At 38.2% G+C, this 22,893-nt stretch overlaps 1 protein-coding gene across 1 annotated transcript in view; it reads right to left on the reverse strand.

Moving 5' to 3' along the window:
- Positions 1–22,893, reverse strand: part of SMG1 (SMG1 nonsense mediated mRNA decay associated PI3K related kinase) — a gene marked incomplete in the record, with an annotated part of 101,565 nt that overhangs the window by 50,579 nt on the left and 28,093 nt on the right. Inside the window, 19 exon segments of the mRNA XM_014587089.2 lie at positions 344–628; positions 1,259–1,507; positions 4,219–4,339; positions 5,969–6,128; positions 7,010–7,157; positions 8,757–8,866; positions 11,078–11,279; positions 11,449–11,591; positions 14,305–14,459; positions 15,384–15,545; positions 15,695–15,891; positions 16,278–16,477; positions 17,039–17,179; positions 18,053–18,154; positions 18,245–18,332; positions 18,985–19,103; positions 19,542–19,703; positions 19,874–20,004; positions 21,922–22,191. Of these exon segments, the coding sequence (XP_014442575.1) occupies positions 344–628; positions 1,259–1,507; positions 4,219–4,339; positions 5,969–6,128; positions 7,010–7,157; positions 8,757–8,866; positions 11,078–11,279; positions 11,449–11,591; positions 14,305–14,459; positions 15,384–15,545; positions 15,695–15,891; positions 16,278–16,477; positions 17,039–17,179; positions 18,053–18,154; positions 18,245–18,332; positions 18,985–19,103; positions 19,542–19,703; positions 19,874–20,004; positions 21,922–22,191 (3,145 nt within the window).

Raw genomic sequence — 22,893 nt, forward strand, 5'->3', positions numbered from 1 at the left:
CTGGACCCGACACCACCACCACCCCCACCGGGGGGGGAGTACTTTCTCACTTCCCACACCCCAGTCTCTCTTAGGCAAGCCCACGGCACTTTAGCAAATTTTAAAAAGGAAAAATATCTTACACCTAAGTCCCTTAAAGCAATTAGAATCTGGAAGGCTGGAAGTATGGCCTGGGGGCAGAGTTCACCAACTTCCAAAATGGGATAAATGTGTCTGAGTTCCAAACAATATGCTATCAAATTTCCACAGACATATTTTTTGTGGCAAATTTTAGTCAATATAATGTAGTAAACTTTAAAATAGGGAAACTTCTAAAATTAGTACTTTAGTAAAAGAAACCTACCAGTAGATTCACTCTCAATCCGAGGATACTCTTCTTCCATTGTATTAACAGATGGCAGTTCTATTAAAGTGAGTATATTTTTAGATAAAGTAGAAAGACCTGTGAAGTTCTGTTGCTGCTGAGCTCTATAAACCTGTTTCAGCTGTCCTGAAATCTCTTTCCATTCTGCCTGGATCCATTTAGCCAGTGTCAGAATTGACTTTGCAACTGCATATTCAGCTTTTGCAGACTTGCAAAAAGAAATGGCACAAGAGCTCAACATTTCCATTGCATGTGTTGACTGGCCTACAGAAAACAAAACAAAATCGGCACTTAGAACTATTAAAAGCAAATAACTGAAATTATTTCAGAGTAAAATAATGAACTTTTTCATACACATAATTTCAGTAATAATTGGTAATCTCTAGAACAAAATTATTTCTTCTAAAAACACAGAATTATAGCGGTTAAGTCAAGTACACACTTTTATTCAGGACACGAATGTACTGCAACAGCTGGGAATATGAAACCCCTCAACTTACAAAGGAGTTATATTCCAATTAAGTCAAAATGCACTGAATACAGCTAAAAACCTACCAAAAAGCATACCTTGGTCTACCAATCTTAAACATGCTCAGAATACTTACATTAGCAAAATCGTCTAACATAAAGCCTATTTTATAATAAATTGTGGAACAGCTCATGTAATTTACTGAATGCCATAACCAGAATGTATGTTATTCAGTACATTCAGTACTTCTCAAATGTGTAGAGTTTTCACATCACACTGCAAAGTAAAAAACTCTTAAGTTTAACTATTATTAAGCCTAGGATTGTCTGTAATCATCTTTTCGATTACTGCCTCCCACCAAACACAGTAATATTCACACACATGATTTTTATATTTGTGTACTAACCACAATTCCATTTACTAACCTGCTGTATACAGCAGTTTGGTTTTTTCAATATCAAGTTCTGGTCCCCATTTCTCATCCACTTGACCCTGAGTTGACAGTTTCTTAAAGTGCTGGACTAGGTCCTGTGCAGTGGTGGTTTTTCCCAGCTGAACTTCACTGCACTGTGCCAGCAGTCTGGTTGCAAGTGACACATTCCCACGTTTTCTAGCAAATTTAGCTGCTGTTAGACCTAATTCCATGAGGTGGCTTCTAATTGGGACTGTTTGTTCTGGAGAGAAGAAAACATTTCATTAGGCTCTCGATTTTTTCTAACCCCAGATTGCATGAAAACATGGCCCCCAAATTCTCTATCATCCTTCCTCACCACCTCCCTAAAGACAACTCAGCATCAAATTCCTAGTATATTGGACGGTGCTTGGCATACAATAAGACAGGTGTTCACTAGATTATATGTATACGGCGAGGACAAGCAGATGGCTTAATGGTTACACCACTGGACTATATAACATGGCCATCCGAGGTTTGAGTCCCAGACCTGGAGGCTTGAAAATCACGCTGGGCACATGAGCATGTGACCAAGATCCCAAGAGAATGGACTGCACTATAGCCATCCCCTATGGGTGGGTGGGAGGGTGACTTCTCTCTCTCTCTCTCTCTCTTTCTGGGGAGCGCACGCACCCTATAGCAAAAATCTCTCACCAAAAAAAAAAAAAAAGACAAATATTTATATGAATAGTAATTCTTCAGCAATTCATTTGGACTGTTTAAAACTTAACATTCATAATACAATTTCAACTGACAAGGAAAAGGAAAAAATCTTAGGATTATCTTAGGATTTCTTTAAAAACAGGTGAAAGATTTGAACATTTGGGAAGTATTCAGTGGCCACTACAGAAATGAAAAAATGTTCAAGATCACTAATCATCAGCAAAATGCAAATAAGCCAAAAGACACACCCAATCTGGTGATTAAATTTTGAGAGATTAACAGTACCAAAGATGGGGCTAGCAGGTGGCATGGTGGTCAAGGAGCTGCACTCGCACATGGCCAACTGCAGTTTGTGTTTTGGACCTGGCTGCTTGCTCGCTTTCTATGTGTCTGTCTGTCTGTCTGTCTGTCTCTGTGTTTCTCTCTGGTGAGTGCACATGCCTCACAACAAATTAAAATTTTAAAAAACTAATAAATAAAATTAAATAATTATTTTAAAAACCAGAGATGTAGAACTTTCCTTAGATGCAGAAGGAATGTAAAATGTACAACCACTTTATAAGAAACTACAGAGGGGCCTAGTAGTTAAGGCAACTGGATTCCACAGGGCCAATCACACAGTTCAAATCTCAGGCAGCTTAGACAAACATGCTGGGCATGTGGGCTTACGTGCCCAAATCCTAAAAGGACGGAGAAATGGAGAAGGAAGGCACTGTGGCCTGATCACTCCCCATGATGGGTGCTTTCTCACTCACTCTCTGGCAAGCACATGTATCCTCCGGCAAATCATTGAAACAAAGAGAGAAAAAAAGAAAGAATGCAAGCTCTTTCTGCATAACTATTTTGAAAATCTAGTGACCCAATAATATCACTCTTAGGCATTTACTTATAAGACACATAAAAATATGTACCGAGACCTATACATGAAAAGTCACAGCAGCTTTATACTAACAGCTCAATTTGAAAAAAATCCAAATATCCATCATATGATAAAAATTAAAGTGTAAAATAGTTCTCTCAACAATAAAAACAACTGTACACATGCCACACGGGTGAACCTTAAAAATGTGCTGAGGTGGGGTCAGCCAGAAGGTGACATGGTAGTTAAGGCACTGGACTCCCACCTGACTGACTTGATGTCCTAGACCTGGTAGCTTGTTTGCTCTCTCTCTCTCTCTCTTTGGACAAACTGAATAATAATAATAAATAAAATTAAATAACTCTTAAATATATATGTGTGTGTGTACATATACATACATATATATATGTATATATGTGTGTGTGTGTGTGTGTGTGTGTATATATATATATATATATATAATGTATATATATCTTTTTACTTTATTTTTTAATGTGTTAAGGGGCCAGCAAGTAGCAAGGTGGTTAAAATGCTGGATTCCCACATGGCCAACCATGGTTCGAGTCTCAGACCCGGCAGCTTGAAAAATTACACCATGCACGTATGCATGCATGCCCTAAATCCCAAGGAGGATGGAAGAGAAGGGATTACAACATGGCCAACCCACCAGGGGTTGATTTCTCACTTTTCCACCCTCTGTTTCTCTGTCTTCAGAGAGCACATGTGCCTTAATGCAATAAAAAAAAAAAAAAAATTAAAAAAAAAAGTGCTGAGCTAGAAAACTCAGATAGAAGAGAGCATAATGTATGATTCTATTTATATGAGACAGTAGTAAAGACAAGTCTAATGTATAGTGATAGAAAGCAAATCAGTAACTGTCTGGAATAGGGTTAATGGGAAGCTGCCCCAAGAGGCACAAGGGAACCTTCTGAGGTAACAGAAATGTTCTGTTATCTTCATTGTACTGGTGGTTACACAAGCAAAGATATGTCATATTCATTAAAATGTACACTTAAAATGTGCAATCTATAAAGTTAATTAAATAAAGTTAGTTAAAAATAAACAATTAGAGGACCAGCAGGTGGCATAATGGTTACACCACTGGACTACCACATGGTCACCCATGGTTCAGGTCCCAGACTTGGTGGCTTAAACTCACACTGGCCATGTGTACATATATGTCCAAAATCCCAAGAGGAGGAAGGAGGAGAAGCAATTGAGGTTCAACCATCGCCCCTAGGGGGTGATTTCTCACTTTGTCTCTCTCTCTCTCTAATGAGCACACATACCCTATAGCAAAAATCTCTCTCTCTAAAATAATAAATAAATAAACCATTAGGTCATCAGGAAAGTCATGATATATTTTTCTATGCAAAAATGCATCATTACTTTCCCAACCACCCAATATTTACCTTTAATCTTCTCCAACAACTGATTCTGGTACATGGTATATCTTAAAGCCTGCATCCATGGCCTCACGTCATGCTGTTTACAGGAACGCAAAGCTTCACTGAAGAGTGGGATGAGACAGTCCTGCCAGAGGAAAATAATACTTAAAGTTAATAGGATCCTATGTTTGTAAACACACTTTTTAAGACTCTGATACAAGGAGGCTATGTTGGATTTTTCCATGTTTTTTAAACCATATACATTATCTTTATTTTTTATTCTTAAATGATAGAGTCTCCTATGTCATAAAATCCTATTCAACCTCCCATGTAGGTGGGACTTACAGGCCCATGCCACCACACATGCCTTATACTCTAATTGTACCTATTAAACTATCTCCTTCCTCATGTATCATCTAACCAACCATGAGAGGCATGTATAACACTAAGAAAGAAACCTTTATTTTACTATCTTCGAAAAAATTCTTTTAGGAAAAAGTAATTTTAGAATATTAAGTTCAATGTATCATTGCAATTATCAGTAAAGCACATTTTTATAAAATGTAAACACAGCACATTTACTATAAAGTAGAAGATTACCAAAAATAAAGGGGAGGGTGACAGCATGTTGGCATAGTGGTTAAGACAGCAGATTCTGGCAAGACTGACTACGTTTTGAGTCCCAACCCAGCAGCTTGAAAAACATGCCATATGTGCGTGTGCAGGCGTGCCCAAAATTCTGAGAGGAAAATGAGGAAGAAGGGTCAGTGGCATGGCCATCCCCTTCTAAGGGGTGCTTTCCTACTTTCTCTGCCCATCTTTACTGAACACACCCACCCTATGGCAAATTTAAAAGGAAAACAAACTAAAGTGTTTTTTATAACCAGATTCTTAAGATTATAATTTTGAAGAAGGGCCCACCTTTGGTTTTATCACATTTGGAAGGAAGTAGTGAACTCTGTTCAAGTCAAATCTAAAATTTACATAATCAATAAAAGGGAAATATCTTTTTTTGGAGAGGTTTTCGCTATAGGATACGTGCACTCGCCAGACAGACAGAGAGAGACATAGAGACAGAAAGCGAGAAATCACCCCCCAGGGGGGATGGTCACGCCGCAATCCCTTCTCCTCCATTCTCCTCTCAGGATCTTGGGCACACACGCACACGCGCCCGGCATGAGTTTTAAGCCACCGGGTCCGGGACACGAACCGCGGTCGACTACATGGGAGTCCAGCAACATAGCCATTACGCTAACTGCTGGTTCCCTAAAAGGGAAATATCTTTATGTACCACACTTCCCCTAAAAAAGGGAAAACAATTAAGCAATTAGCCATCCTTGAGATTATATTTTAGTTTTGTTTCTTCTATCTGCCTTGCATAGTTCTCAAATGAAAATCTGCCTAAAAATGGCAATTTAGGGACCAGCAGTTAACGTAATGGCTATGTCACTGGACTCCCATGTAGTCGATGCGGTTTAAGTCCTGGACCCTGGCTTAAAACTCACGCCAGGCATGTGTGCGTGCGTGCCCAAGATCCCCAGAGGAGAATGGAGAAGGGATTGAGGTGTGGCCATCCCCCTGTGGGGGTGATTTCTCGCTTTCTGTCTCTCTGTCTCTGACTGGTGAGCACAAGCGCCCTATAGCAAAAACCTCTCCAAAAAAAATTTTTTTAAATGGCAATTTAGATTTCTGAATGTAGTAGCTTGTTCAACTACAAATGCTATTTTTAAACTATTAATGTTCATGATATGCTTGTAAAAATATATATACATACCTCTGTTGAAAGCCTGTTAGAAATGGTGTTCTCCAAAGCAGATGAGCAATACAGCTGTAAGGTACTGAGAACTGGCAAAGACTGTGAAACTGTTAAAGTAGAAAGTCTCAGTGGTCCAATAGCTATGCGAGAGGTTTGCTTCAAATATTTTACTACATTTCTGAAACAAAAAATTTACTGTCAATTAATAAGACTTTTCAACTTATAACCACTAAAGGAATAAAGCAATTGATAAGATGCTACCAGAGTGACATCCAAAGACAGGGAAAGAAAGAGCAGCCTACTCTACAGTAAAATTACATGAGTGGGGCCAGCAGGTGGCGTAGTGGTTAAGAAGATGGATTCCCACATGGCTGATTGTGGTTCAAGTCCCATACTCAAAAGCATGAAACTCGGGAACCAGCAGTTAGCGTAATGGCTATGTCACTGGACTTCCACGAAGTCGACCGCGGTTAGCGTCCTGGACCAGGTGGCTTAAAACTCACACTGGGCGCGTGTGCGTGCGTGCTTAAGATCCCAAGAGAATGGAGGAGAAGGGATTGCAGTGTGACCATCCCCCCTGGGGGGTGATTTCTCGCTTTCTGTCTCTATGTCTCTCTCTGTCTGACGAGCACACGCGCCTTATAGTGAAAATCTCTCAAAAAAAAAAAAAAAGTATCAAACTCATGCCAGGTGCATGTGCGTACTTGCCCAAAATCCCTAGAAGAGAATGGAGAAGGGATGTGGTGATTCCCCTGTAGGGGTGTGGGGAGTGATTTCTTTACTTTCTCTCTCTGTGTCTGTCTCTCCAGCAAGCACATGCACCCTATAAGCGAAAATCTCTCTCTCAAATGGGTCTGGGAGTTAGTTTCAACTCAGTATATGCTCGCCAGTGGCATTCACATATCATGATTTCTTATAAGGAAAACAAAGCTCTTAAAATTTGTATTTTGTGATCCAATAACTGTCTCCTCCTGGCTGCCCCCTACTCCACCCCAGTATACAGACTTGTTGTGTGATATATAAGTTCATAATGTGCATTTACTTAAAGAGTAAACTTACTCAGTTATAGACTGCCACTTTTGATCTTGTTCTATATGGTTTAAAGCTGTTGCCAAGCACACAGAACTTCTCAACAACTGGACTTCAATGGATTTCTGAAGTTCCCTGGGATCTGGACTTAACATATTAGGAAGCAGTTTTTTCATATCTGTAGAAGTTAAATAAATAACATTAAATTGATTAGCTTTTAATGTATGAATGATAATACATCTTGACAGTATTAAAAAAAAAATCATTGATGAATACCATCTTTCATATTTAAGTTCAGGCAGCTAACCACTATAATTAATCATTTCTAACAGGCTCCATAAAAAAAATCATTATTTCATTTAAAATCATAACTTAGATCCCTAAAAATCAGCTGACTTCTAAGACTCAAAAATCAGTAAGTTAACCAGCTCCTTAAAGGGGCAAACCTTGACCTACATTAGCAAGTCTTACTGAATCTACGAAATCATCGCTAACAGAATCCTCACAATACAAATTTTACCATGTTATTTTATAAAATGCTCCATTTATGAGGAAAAAAACTTCATAAGCAATATCAAAGTGAAAATCAAGAATATTTAACTTAAACACTGCACTGCACTTTCCAAAACAAACAGCTAGATAAATCTTGAAGTATAAATGTAGACTTTTAAAAGCTAATTAACTAATTTTTCCTTTAATTTGCCAAATCAAACATAAATAGGATAGCCCTAAATTTTGTCATCTCATCTGGACTTTGCCCCCTAATAAATGTGTAACAAGTTTCAGATTTTCTAGGAATATATACTAAGCCAAACATTCTGGGCAATTTGTCTATAAAACTAATTAATTTTGAAGTTATTTTTTGGGGGCCAGCAGGTGACATGGTGGTTAAGGGTGCTGGACTCCCACATGGCCGACCACAGTTCAAGTCCCAGACCTGGCGGCTGGCTTGCTTGCTTTGCTTTCTCTCTCTCCCTCTCCCTCTCCCTCTCTCTCTCATTCACACAAACACACACACACTCTGTCCCTCTCTGGTCCAATTAAAACAAATAAATAAATAAACAAAATAAAGTTAAATAAAATAATTCTTTAAAAAGAAGTTATTTTCTCAATACCTATTTTTTCTTTTGATCCTCCGGCAAGTAGATTGATATTTTCTCCTGGTAACAATTCCAATTGCTCAGTACATTCAACAAATTCTCCAGACTCAAAACTGCTTAGGGATCTGTAATGAAAATGTTGGTTAGTTTGCATTATACTGTAATTTAGCCTCTGGACCATTACAAAAATATTAATAGTAGTAGTAATAATAACAAATAGAACTAAGTCTAGGAAAAGAGTCCAATATGCTGTCTTCTTCTGAAAAAATACTTTCAACAAGTATGTCACTGCGTTCATTTTGAGGATCATCTCATCTGGACTTTGCCCCCTAATAAATGTGTAACAAGTTTCAGATTTTCTAGGAATATATACTAAGCCAAACATTCTGGGCAATTTGTCTATAAAACTAATTAATTTTGAAGTTATTTTTTGGGGGCCAGCAGGTGACATGGTGGTTAAGGGTGCTGGACTCCCACATGGCCGACCACAGTTCAAGTCCCAGACCTGGCGGCTGGCTTGCTTGCCTTGCTTTCTCTCTCTCCCTCTCCCTCTCCCTCTCATTCACACAAACACACACACACTCTGTCCCTCTCTGGTCCAATTAAAACAAATAAATAAATAAACAAAATAAAGTTAAATAAAATAATTCTTTAAAAAGAAGTTATTTTCTCAATACCTATTTTTTCTTTTGATCCTCCGGCAAGTAGATTGATATTTTCTCCTGGTAACAATTCCAATTGCTCAGTACATTCAACAAATTCTCCAGACTCAAAACTGCTTAGGGATCTGTAATGAAAATGTTGGTTAGTTTGCATTATACTGTAATTTAGCCTCTGGACCATTACAAAAATATTAATAGTAGTAGTAATAATAACAAATAGAACTAAGTCTAGGAAAAGAGTCCAATATGCTGTCTTCTTCTGAAAAAATACTTTCAACAAGTATGTCACTGCGTTCATTTTGAGGATAGGACTACCATTACTTAATAAGCACTAAAATTAAGAGTGGCAAAATGGGAAACGTCACAGCTATATACATTCAATTGGGCTCACCCCTCCATTTCTTTCTTTCTGGACTATTAATTTCAGGGCCTGACCAACCCTGACAAGAGACCTCTGCGAGGCATATAGTTCTCCCCAAGCTACTGCTTAACTCCCTGCATAGCCTCGTTCCTCACCTGAAGCATAAGTTCCTGTAGATTTCCTACCACATTAATCTTGTATCTTAGTCCTGCCTTCTTTCTGCTGCCATTCCTCCCCCTTTACCGCTATTTCACTGAACCTATTTTTCTTCTTCCAAAGAATTCCTTTCCATCTCCTCTCTTTACCTGAAGAATGATGACACTTCTGAAGCTGTTTCCTTCAGTCCCACAGCATCAATGCCAGGGTGCAAAGCCACATCATCCTAGTTCCGCACTGCTCCTTTCAGAGCCCTCCCTCTCAGTCCCCCATTTCTACTATAGCTGTTCTCCAACCCAGAAGATGACTTAACAGTTTTCTCAGTCTCTCTTCTCAAACTGTCTGACCCATTCACAGTGGCAAGTCCCTTACAACTCAGCCGGAAGGCAGCACCATAAATACACATCACCTCGAATACTCTGCACCTGCTTCTACCTAGAGCAGTGCAACCTCCGGCTTCTCAGGTAAACCAGAATTACTGGGTACTGACTGACTGCTGAGGTTTCAGGACCAGGACATTTATCACTGCTGCCACTATGAGGTTAAGTCCTACATAGTGGCAGGGTCCTCATGTCCTCTACAATGCCCTGTACTTCCATCTCAGAATGACTCTTATGGAAGAAGAAAGGGCTTTACCATCCTCCTCTACCATTACCACCAACCTACCATACACTCCCAAAGCTGTGTCTATCCCCAACTTCAACTGGTTTCCTTGATGCACAGGAAAGGTGAGATCCAACTAATCCTTCCTCCTGTTTCCAGTGTTCTTTCTCCTACTTCTAGTGTCTCCTCCTCCCAGGCCTAAAAAACACTTATTCTCTGTAATACTCAAAATAAACACATAACATTCTTCTCTACCCACAGCCTCCTCTCCTTGACTTCAGGAAAATAAACAGACCAAATAACTTATCTGAAGCTTTTCATTTTTGAGTATCTCCACTACTAATCAACCTACCTTCTTCTCCGTATCTCTGCAAAACAACCCTTTTCTGTAATCCTGGAACACCTGACAAGGCTGACCACTCCCATCTGGATCTCCTACATCCTGGACACTTCTTTAATCTTCAAGTGCTTTATTCAGCGAAGCCTCTCCCATGCTTTCATAAAGATACTAAAAAAGATTCTGGCCATGACATTTTCCCTTTCATCACTATCCCCCAAAGGCTTATCTCTGGTTTGGAGGCCCTCAACCTCTCCTTTAAAGGATTAAAATTTGCATCTTCTGTATATAATGCCATATCTGGCTGCCTGGCGCACAGGTATGTGCTCAAGGAAGAAAGTACCCATTAGCCAATTCCCCAGTAGAGTAAGTGTGACATACAGTCTGACAACCTTTACCTTCCTAGCCAAGTTCCGGGACATAGTGAGTATTGCATTTTGAGTTACAAGATTAATAAATGCACAGAGGAACAAGAAGAAAAGCAACAAGAAACAGTTTAATTTCCAAATGTTCAAAGTGTCTTTATCAGAACAAGTATTTTTTATATATTCAACCCTAACTTAAAAGCAAAGCCAGCAAATACGACCCTTTCTAAAGGCACTTTCACGTCATATTCTCTAGGTTTCAGAACAACAGATTCCAAAAACTAATACCAAACACCTGCCTCAGCAACTATGAGTCTCTTTTCCCACTGTGAAAGTTTCTTCCCCAACTCTGAAGTTGGTTTCCTGTTATAGTAATTTTTATAACAGTACGACCACTTTGTTTTAGTAGATATGACCATTTTTTCCTGCCACAGAGGAAGAATTTATAGTTACAGAAAATTTATTTTAAATGGGGGGTGGGAAGAGTATAATTTATAACTGAAAGAAACCTTACTTGATGTAATTGAAGTCAGCTTTTAGGTTGAGGGAAGTACTACTGGTACTCTTTTTCAAGTCGTGGATAGCATTCTGCCATTCCTGTACAGCCGCCCAATCAGCAATCGAAATGTAGCACTCACAGGTTTTATTTCCTAAGTAATTTATAACTTCAGGGGAAGAGTCAGTTGGCTTAGACAACACAGTTTTTCTGGATTCACCTGAGTGAAAGTATTGTATAAAAATCAGAAGAGATTTACAATTCAATTATAAATCCAAAAAATTACAAATATTTCAAGAGCATAAAAACCTAAAAGACAAACAGTAAGATCAACAGCATAAAATATTTAACCACAACTTATGGTGCCTTATTAAATACAGAATGCTCACCATTCACAGAATGTTTGGGACTGGCACTGTTACGTCCAGAATTGGCTAATGTGAGGACAGATTTGTCAAAGCTGGAGATGCAGCAATCAACACCTGTCATGGCACACAGATGCTCCTGGTACTCCACAGAGGCCTTTTCAAACCTTAAATGCAAATTGAAGCAGTCTTATTTTAGATATACATACTTAAGTCCCAAAAAAGCAATGGTGAAAGAATGAATTAATTAATTAATTGAGACAATAAGTTAAAAGATTCTGCAAAGAAGGTGGTGAGGAGGCAAATTAAATCTCTTCCTCATGACAAATGAAAATAAATTTAAAAACAGTTAGATGTCTTTAAAAAAAAAATGGCAATGTGGGGACCAGCAATTGGTGTAATGGCTATATCTCTGGACTTCCATATATAGTTGACCACGGTTCGAGTCCCGGCCCCAGCGGCTTAAACTCACATTGGGTGCGTGTACATGCATGTTCAAGATCCTGAGAGGAGAATGGACTGTGGTGTGTTTATCCCCTCTGGGGGAGGGGGGGGTGATTTCTCGTTTTCTGTCTCTCTGGTGAATGCATGTACCCTATAGCAAAAACTTCTCCCTGAGAAAAATGGCAATATAAGATACTAGCAGAAAATGTAAGTAACTGATATCAATGTCTAGAAATACTATGTAAAAGGATAACTGCAAAAAAAAAAAAAAAAAAAAAAAAAAAGAATCAGAAAGTAACAAGTCTAGCTACATAATAATGGAACTTGTGGGCATGCAAAACAACATGAACATAATCCATTTTTTAAAAATCAAAACTGGTCAGTACGACATGCAGAAGGTTCTACTGTTAGTCATTAACAAATGAGGAAATACAATTTTTCATTTATTGTGGTGGCAGGGTTCTTGTTTCTTGGTGATTTTCAGTATTCACAAGGAGGATGGGAAAAGAATGTACCCAGTTGTTAGGGGTATAAATTGAAAAAATTCTTTTCTATAGGGTAACTTAGCAATAATAATATGTATCATAACTATCATTATCAATAGGTTTTTTTCTAGTAAATCAACTTATAGAAATGGATTTTAAAAAGTAGTAAGAAATATAAGCAAGTGTCCATGCCATGGTACATCAAGATTAGTACAAAACATCAGAAAGAACATCAAAGTCCAAAAATAAGGAACATTAAATTATGCAACATACACAAATAAATACAACTGTCAATGAAAAAAATCACATGATGTTTAACAGGGCAAAATACTGGTTTAAGTATAGCTGAGTAGAAAAGTAGTTTATAAAAATCATGTGCCTAGTTATGCTTGCTGTTTCTGTGAAAGAGGAGAGGGGGGCAGCATGATGGAAAGATAAAATGTGACGCTTGGCAAGGCAGACCCACGTTATAAGGCTCCAGGTTTGCATCTGAATCCCTGAGTATACAGTACACAAGCATGCTCATGCATGGTCTGCGATGGCTGAGATGAGGGCTGGATCATGGCATTGAGACCCTGATAGGGTGCTTTTTGACTATCTATCTAATGGGAAAAAATAGATGAATGAATAGACTTAAAAAAGGAGGAGGAAGAAAGCTATGTTTGAGAGAAAAACAACTAGAAAGGCATATACACTGGCACCAGACAGAGGCACACTGGTAAAACGTGATGCTCTGCCAGGCTGATGCACATGGGAAGGTTGCCAGTTACAACCTGGAGACCTCCCTGTGTACATGAGGCACATGTGCATGCCCATGATCCAAGGCTGGCTGAAGCTGAGACTGGATCCTGGCACAGAGGCCTGTCGAAGGATCTGTGTCAAAAGAAAGGAAGGAAGGAAGAAAGATAGAAAGATAGACAAGACAGAAAGAAAGAAAAGGCAGATACGCCAAAACTAAAAGTTACCACAAGGAGATGGAATTATGAGTTATTTTTCTAAATTTCTGAGATTCAGTTAAGGTACCATAAATGGGTACAGACTATGATAGCACTTGCTCTTTTACCTAGAGGAATCTAATGAGTTTGAATGTAGAGCTCGCAGGAATAACTAGCAAACATCCTAGCAATAAAGGGTAACCTGTAGTAAACTGTGATACAGAAGGTTCTCAATTAAGGATCAAGTTCAAAAAATTTATGGGATGAGCAGATGGCGTAATGGTTATGTTGCCGGACTCCCACATAGTTGACCGTGGTTCCAGTCCTGGACCTGGTAGCTTAAAACTCATGTCAGGTGCATGTGTGTGCATGCCCAAAATCCTAAGAGGAGAATGGAGGAGAAGCAATTGCGGTGTGGCCATTTCCCTTGGAGGGCAATTTCTCGCTTCCTGTCTCTCCAGTGAGCAAGCATGCCCTAGAGCAAAAATCTCTTTTAAAAAAAGAAAGAATTTATAATTTAAAAGGTAACTGATGAATTTTGTTTTCCAGTATGATTCCCTAATAATTCCTAAATAAGAAAGGCATTCAATTACTACTAGAAAAGACTAGACATGCCTCCTGGTGAAGTGATTTGTAACAATCTTCAATTGCTGCAAATGAACAAAGCTGTTTTTTTAAAAGAGAGATTTTTGCTATGGGGCACGTGCACTCCCTGGAGAGACAGAAAAAGAGAAATCAACCCCTAGGGGCGATGGCCAATCCACAATCCCTTCTTCTCCATTCTTCTCTCAGGATTTTGGGCACACATGCACATGCACTCAGCATGAGTTTAAGCCATCAGGTCCAAAACTGAAACCAAGGTCCAATAAGTGGGAGTTGCACAGTATAACCATTACACCATCTGCTTGCTGGTCCTGAACAAAGCTGTTTTAACATTCAGCCACAATGTTAGCCAGTAATACAAAGGATTTCATGATAAAGTAATGCCATCGCTCTTCTCCTTACTTCCAACTTACCTTCCTTCAGCCTGTTGGGCCACTGAGTTAATCCAGAGAAGATTTTTCCCAACGACAGATGATGACCAGACAGCAATTCCCTGGATAGCTTCAGGACAATGAAGTTCACATAGTGCTTCTACTACCATCATAATCGTTACTTCCAATTCATTTCCCTGAAAATGACATTTAGAAAAATGAATCACAGACTTCAACTACCATTAAAATCCAAAGCCTTAACTAGATTTACAACTAGTGATCACAATCTAAGTATATTAAAAGTCAGATGTACTTGATAGTTATTGTCACAATTTTCACAACATTTAGCTTAGATTACTTAAAATATTACATAAAAGCAGCTTAAAAAGTTAACTAATAAGCCTTTAGTCATTACCAAAAAGTTAAGCATTTAACCTGTGTCATCTACTGGAATAAAACATAGACTCAACGGAAAGCAAAAATTAAATGCTAATAAAGAATGATTAAACATCATACCTTTGAACATGGTTTACTAACATTACTTAATTTAATCAATGACATTTTGCTATTTTGGGGGGGGGGGTCCACTAATTTACTGTGAACCTCTTACAAAACAGGAATTATACACTTTTCTATACATTACAAATATCATTTCTCCCAAAGATAAATTTTTTAGAATTTTCTTTAAAGTTCTGTAAGTCTAAGACATGTAATTTTACATGTTCTCTGTAGAAAACATATATATGACCGAACGTTTAAAATACAGGACCAGCACATGGCGTAATGGTTACATCACTGGACTCTCACAAAGTGGACAGCAGTTTAAGTCCCAGAACGAGCAACTTAAAACTCATGCTGGCCTGTGTACGTGTGTGCCCAAGACACCAAGAGGAGAATGGAGAAGGGACTGCTGTGTGGCCAACCCCCACGTGGGGTGTCTTCTCACTTTCTGTCTCTCTAGCAAGTGCACGTGCCGTATAGCAAAAATCTCTACAAAACCAAATAAAAGTTTTATAATATATGTAAGTTTTCATTTATTTTACCCTCAGGTTAAATAATACCACAGGAATGAAACCCAAGTTTTTCTAATTAACATTTAAAATGAATCTCACACTCTTTACCTGAGAGAGATTTGTCTTCACTTCTGTAAGCAAGTCAAAGCCATGCCTCACTGTCACAGCAGGCTGACCTGCCAACAACCCAACTCTCATGATAGACAGTCGGATCCGAGTCAGCCAGTCTTGGCAAGTTTGGCGATTGGTATAGAAAAAAGTCCTTATGACCTTTAGAATAAAGGGAAAAAAGAGCTCAGGATTGGTTCAAACAATATATCTCATGTACATAAACCCTGAAACACAGGACTACTCTCCACATGCTGCCAAGTTTGACCATGAAACTGATACAAAACAAACACAAACCTACAGAAACCAACCTTAGGAGGCGACGTTAATGCATTAGCACATCCCTCATATGCATTATACATTAATTTCTCCAAGTTTTCCAGATACTGCAGAAGAAGAACAAGCCTAAGCTGGTTGCTACCGTGGCCTTCGTCATTATCTGCAGTTGTCCACTGACTAACGTCTTGATCAGGATTTAATGTGTGAGCTGCAAGACTTCTAATGATACCTGAAAGCAATATAACATTCTACACTGAAATAAAGCCTTAAAATATGAATTAACTTGAAATTCACATCAAGTATCTGACTATCCATTACTGAAAATGAAAAACTGCAACATGAAAGATCTTTCATTTTAGGGAGACCATGTCTCCACACAAATTCCCTATTTTGGAACAAACCACCAACATGTTACCTACCTCTCCAATTATTCAGTAAAAGCTTATTCTAACAAATATACCTAAAAATTACTGATAAAGCATCAGGAAAAAATTATATAATCTTCTATCTTTGTTTTAAAACAAAGATTTCAAAATCCACCACTTCTTAATGAATAAGGCTCTATAAATAAATATGTACATCACGAAGCTTGAAAAAGCACAGAGGGTAGGTTACCTTCAATTGTCTGGAAGGTATCTTGAGCTCTGCCCAGTGGGGTTCTCAACTTAGAAAGGACAGTGAATTGTGCTGCTTCCCAGATAGCCCATTGCCAAAGGACGGCATCTGTCTTTAGAAGATTGCGGGGAATTGTTGATTGGTCACGCTTATCCAGTCTCTGGCAGCTATAGAACAATCTTTCTAACCAATTGTCCTTCCTGGGAAAAGTAGTTTCATATTTAACAGACAATGATAACTGCATATAATAATCAAGAAAAAACATTCAAGGAGAATTTCAGTAATCAAAAACATTGCAAGGACAACAAAAGTAAGCAACTACAATTTTTCCTAGTCCAAAAAAGATAAGTAAAACCTGTGAAATTGAGAAGTATCTCACTTCTTATTTTGAGGTCCCTTCCAGCAAAAAGGATGGGGCGTGGTGTGGATGACAAATGGCTCATGACAATTTGTCTGTCAGGATAACTCATTTACTGCAATTAGCATCCCCAGAATTACCTACCTCTCCCCAAAGCTCTACCCAAAGAGTTGTCAATATCAGATCAGTTAACTCAACCACATTTCAGCACTAAATTTTAAAGCAAATTTTAGCTTCTTAGGATGGATATGTATCTTCAAATCAATTTTCCTAATGAAAACTCATTTGAAAAATATATTACTTTTTACTCCACCACCCCAAATCTATTTTTCTCCCCAAAACTGGATATGAGGTCAAGATATTCTTAAAATTAAGTTTTTTTTAGATCAAAGAAATGTCTTACCCTGTTCTGTGAGAGTTCCCATATAAAATAAAACTAATAACATCAGAGAAATCTTGTGGGTGGAATGTATTACTTGGTGCTTTACTCATATGACTTCTTAATGCTAAGGAAATTTCTTGAATTTCTGTGTGATTGTTATTGCTGTAGATAGAAAGCAGTCATTGTTATGCAAAATGTTTTAGTTAAAAGCACATACTGTAAGTGATTTATTTCCTTATTAACTAAATTGGGAATAAAATGTAATAAAACTGAGACTTAAAAATGGCTACTGCGGGGGACCAGCAGGTGGCGTGAGGGTTAAGGCTCTGGACACTCCCACATGGCTGACCATGGTTCAAGTCCTGGGCCTGGAGGCTTGATTTCTCACTTTCCCTCCCTCTCTCTGTACCTCTCTCTGATCAAATTAAAATAAAAAGACTAAATAAAATTAAATAAATAATTCTTTAAAAAAAAAAAAAGGCTACTGAGAAGTTCTTACAACTTCTAATCTTAGGTTCTTAAAGTTTCCAAACCAACCAAAAACAGTTAAGATTACAGTTTAGTTCTTCAAAAACCTGAACTAAAAAACACAGTTTGGCACTTCATCTGTTACTCCATTCTAATTATTGTGAGTTATATAGCTCATTAAAAGTCAAAATTTTATTTATTTATTTTTTTAAAGAACTATTTTATTTAACTTTATTTATTTATTTTAATTTGACCAGGGAGAGACAGAGTGAGCGAGAGAGAGTGAGAAAGCAAGCCACCAGGTCCGGGACTCGAACCGTGGTTGACCATGTGGGAGTCCAGCGTCCTTAACCACTATGCCACCTGCTGGCCCCAAAAGTCAAAATTTTAAATGTTCTTCTAGACTTGCAAAATAAACCCTTTAACACCTCTTCAATTACTAAGCAGAAGCACCATACAAGACGTGGTTATTAATACACTAACAGACCATTTGCCTTCTCCTAAACTATATGATTACTAGGCAGTAAAAACAATGAAATGTCTTTGCTCCCAAAACAGCTGTTATACCTTAGGACAACATCCAAAGGAATTGATTTCAACAGCTTTCCAAACGCTTGACGAATACGAGTTCCACTATGGACAAGTTGAACACGGCAAACATCAACACACCTGTAAAAAATGAATGAAATAAATAAAGGAAGTGTGGTAATACTTCAACACTATTAGGGCCAGAGTCAAAAGACAATCTTTGGTCCATACCTCTGTAAAAGGTCATCTGGCAAGGAAGAGGACAAAGCATGTAGACTGCTGCACGCTTGCAGACAGATATTCACATCTTCAACGAGGGCTATTGGAAATTAAAAGATAGTTACTTTTTGTTTGCCAAAAGAAGTTATATGTCAATCTATCAAAAGTTCCTAAACGCATTTAATTCATTCAACAGTGAGTGTCTAATTTGGATCAAGAATCTTTACTGGCATCAGGAAAATAATAAACATTTAACAAAATCCAATTAAGTGACAAGTCCTTTCTGAGGGGAATTTTTAAAATACAGAGAATGTTTAAACATTAACATGAAAAATAATCAAGGTTGATGGTGTATTTGTCATTAAAATGGGGATTATACTTTTCAAGTCAGGGGAAGTACTCAAGTGACTGTCTCCCATTTCCAAGATACCTAATTTTTTTGGAGAGTTTTTTTTTTTTTTTGCTATAGGGCACATGTGCACACCAGAAAAACAGAGAGAGATAGAAAGCGAGAAATCACACCCCAGGGGATAGCCACACTGCAATCCCTTCTCTTCCATTCTCCTCTTGGAATGTTGGGCATGCCCACACACGTGCCTGGCGTCAGTTTATGCCACCGGGTCAGGGACTCGAACCATGGTCAACTACATGGGAGTCCAGCGACAGAGCCACAGCCATTACACCAAATGCTGGTCCCCAAAGATATCATTTTTTAAGGGTTGGTAAACAAAATTTAAAAATCATAGTCTTACTGTTGGCTAAAAGGCCTTTGCAAAATTTATGAAAAGATGGAAGAGAGAATAAAGGTGCATATGTTTCAGACTTCTTCATTAACACAGCTACTTCCAGAGCCCAAGTCATTAACAGTTTCCTGAAACAGAAAATATAGAATTTATTTTACATTTTTTTAAAAGAAAGTATTAGAAGCCTATGTGTCATGACCTACATGGCTGAATGCGTTTTCGCTCCCTACACTTATCTTCTTACGCTGGTCTTTTTTTTGGTATTCCTAGCATCTCAACCAATATGAAACAAAAATTGAAAAGTACGGAAATGACTTTGTCAAAATGGCTGATGCCTTTTATGAAATTCTCTTTTAAGTAGCATAAACTGTAGCAAAGAATATAAAAAAATCTAATACACACATTCTTCTGTAAAATGTTATGAGAGACTTATGTAATTATTTGGGGAAAGAACAAGAAAGCCTAAGTAATAAAACTAAATTATGAAGTATTTTACAATCAAGAAGCTACTCTATCCCACCTCCAAAACCCACATTTTTATTCTCAAATAATAAAGTATTAGTTACCTCGTATCCTGGTTAAGGTTATCTTTCTTAAGCAATATTCCCAGAAGATTTAATATAATTGAAAAATGTTTCTTTGTAGCTGTAGTTACTGTACTAATCACAGCTCCATCAAACAAAGAAGGGGATGAAGAACTAAGACTACTAGATATAAAGTGATCATGCCTGAAAGACAAAGTATGGATCACTACTAATTTAAAAAAAAAAAAAGTAAACAAGTTCAAAGTTACATCAACACATTTTTTAAAATGTATACTTTAAAGGATCCTTCTACCCCGTTAAACAATTAAATGTTTTATCTGTCTTTCTTGAAAAGGATTTGTAAATACGATTACCTGGTACAATGAGAGTACAACGTGTAGAGCACAGCATACTGAATGGCAGGGAAGTGAACAGCCAGGTCACCATGCACAATCATCAGATTCTTACTCAAAAGTGCGAAGACAGTTGGAGATAGTGCCCACATCTGATGACGGACAAAACAGAATAAGCTCAGGGCTCCTCCAAGATATGTACTAACTACCCCTTCCTTGCTCCTCCAGAGCACAAGACACAAACCTCCTCAAATCTGTATATAACGTGAATTCCTCTGAAATCAAATTTTCCTTATTTACATACCAGAGGGTATATAAATGAAAAAGAAAGCGCATATATGCACATACCCCTCAATGGGGCCTGGTAATGCTATAATCCCTGGTAATGCTATAATCCTCCAATTCTCCATCTCATCCAGATCTGCCCTCTGAGCCACTAGGTCCAGGAATCAAACCTCTTATGTCATGTGGGATCCACTAGCTCTGCACAAAGCTTAACCAATCAATGTCCTACCAGGCAGGTGCAAACAATCAAATCCTAGTAAGTAAAAAAGGAGGGACACCAGTGATGACATAGTGATTACAGTTCTAATACCAGGCCCAATAGCTTCAAACTCGTGCCAGGTATGTGTGCATGTGTGCCCAAAATCCCAAGAGAAGACTGGAGGAAAAGGAAATGCAGCATGGCCATCCCCCCCAAGGGGTGATTTCTTGCTTTCTGTCTGTCTCTGTCTCTCCAGAGAGTACACGCAGCCTATAGCAAAAATCTCTTCTAAAAAACAGAAGAGTTCACTACAGCCTTCAAACATGAGCCACAACTAGCAATGAGGAAAACAACAGCTACTTAATACTAGCCATCCTAATCCCATAATACGAAGAGCACAAAAGTATAACATCCAATTTTTACTTTTCTCTCCTCTTCCCTTACAAAACATAGTAATCCCTCAATTATATCCCATGACTTCCACTAAAAACAACTTTTTTCAACCTTAGAAGGTCAAAGAGGAGGGAAAAATGTAAATCATGAGCAATAATTACAAATCAAAAGCAAGGACCACTTCAAATTTCTTAAAGGGGAAAAAAAAAAACTTCATTCTTTTTCTAGATTTTTCCTAGCAAGCAGCAATCAAATACAACACCAGAGCTGGTCCAATAGTCTATAGTTGTTAAGAGAGTCAGTTCCTTCATGGCTGACCATGGTTTGTACCCAGACATTGGAGGCTTGAAAAACAGTGGTGTAGTATCCATTTAGATATGTACACATATCCAATACATATGTGTATCCAAAATCCCCAGAATACACAGAAGGGACTGCAGTGTGACCATGCCCCACTGAAGGGTGCTTTCTTCCTCTCCTTCTCTGGCAATTAAAAAAGACATTTTGAGGACCAGCAGTTAGCGTAATGGGTATGTCACTGAACTCCCATGTAGTCGACCACGGTTCGGGTCCCAGACCCAGTGGCTTAAACTCACACCAGGAGCGTGTGCACGCATGCACAAGATCCCAAGAGGAGAATGGATGAGAAGGGATAGCGCCGTGGCCATCCCCCGCCCCCGAGGGGTGATTTCTCGCTTTCTCTCTCTCTTTCTGGTGAGCACACACGCCGTATAGCAAAAACTTCTCCAAAAAAAAAAAAGACATTTTGTAGAAAATAAAACAAATGTAAAAAGGCTTGTGGGGCCAGTAGGTGGTGTGGTGGTTAAGGCACTGGACTCCCACGAGGCTGGCCACAGCAAGTCCCAGACGTGATGGCTTACTTTCTCACTTTCTCTCTGTCTGGTAAGCATACATGCCCTATATAAAATTTTAAAATAATTATAAATAAAATTAAGTCATTATTTTTAAAAAAATCTTTACCAAGACTGTCAAGGAAAAAGAAAACCAAAGTTAAATATAACGGCAGGAAAATATTCCTGCCAATTTTAATTAGCTAGGCATGTTCTAATTGTGGCCATTTACTATACAGCGATTCCAGAGATGTGACATGACAGTAAACGAAATACATAAATACACAATAAGAAAGGGCTTATCCATAAAAGAAACCAACTCATTACAACTCAAGACTCACCCCAATTAGTGAATTTTTGGCATTTCCAATTGTAGTCAGAGCACTGAGATCAAATATAACTATGAATTTTGCATTGTCCACATTGAACACATGATTCTTAAAAGCCTCATGTTTTATTTCAGAACAAGCATCAGGAAGTTGTAGGCTATGTAGCAGATTATTTAGGGCACAAGTCATTTCACCCAAAATTAACTTATAAGCAGTCTCCAAAACAGGAATATTCTTCAAGCTGAGCACTGCTTGGTAAACAGCATGGGCTACAGCAACAACCTGAAAAAGAAAATTCAGAGAAATGATAATTAAATAGAATGTAAATTTTCTAATATTATATGGAAAACAATTACCTGCAAACTACTGGTGATACAAATCAATTTAAATTTGATAAATTCACTGTGTAGACATCTAAGATCTCATTCTTTTAAAATCCCACCTCAAGGACATCTACACATTGATGAGCTTTGTTAAATCTATAGAGCATTATAATTAAAAAAAAAAAAAAAAAAAAAAGTACTCTAAATTAAAACTGTCAATTATAGCCAGCAGGTGGTGTGGTGGTTGACGTGAGAACTTCCACATGGCTGACCATGGTTCAAGTCCTGGACCTGGCAGCTTTCTCTCTCTCTCTCTCTCTCTCTGGTGAGTGCATGTGCCCTATAACAAATTTAAAATAACACCAACAATAAACAAAATTAAATAATTCTTTTAAAAATATCAGCCAACATAAAATTTCTTAAATAAATACTTTTTAAAAAAAATAATTAACAACGGGACCAGCAGTTAGCATAATGGCTATGTCGCTGGACTCCCACGTAGTCGACCGCGGTTCGAGTCCTGGACCCGGTGGCTTAAAACTCACGCCGGGCGCGTGTGCATGCGTGCCCAAGATTTCAAGAGGAGAGTGGAGGAGAAGGGATTGCAGCGTGGCCATCCCCCCTGGGGGGTGATTTCCTGCTTTCTGTCTCTCTGTCTCTC

Source organism: Tupaia chinensis, unplaced genomic scaffold (assembly GCF_000334495.1).
Source record: "Tupaia chinensis unplaced genomic scaffold, TupChi_1.0 Scaffold000182_1, whole genome shotgun sequence".
NCBI classification, from domain to species: domain Eukaryota; kingdom Metazoa; phylum Chordata; class Mammalia; order Scandentia; family Tupaiidae; genus Tupaia; species Tupaia belangeri.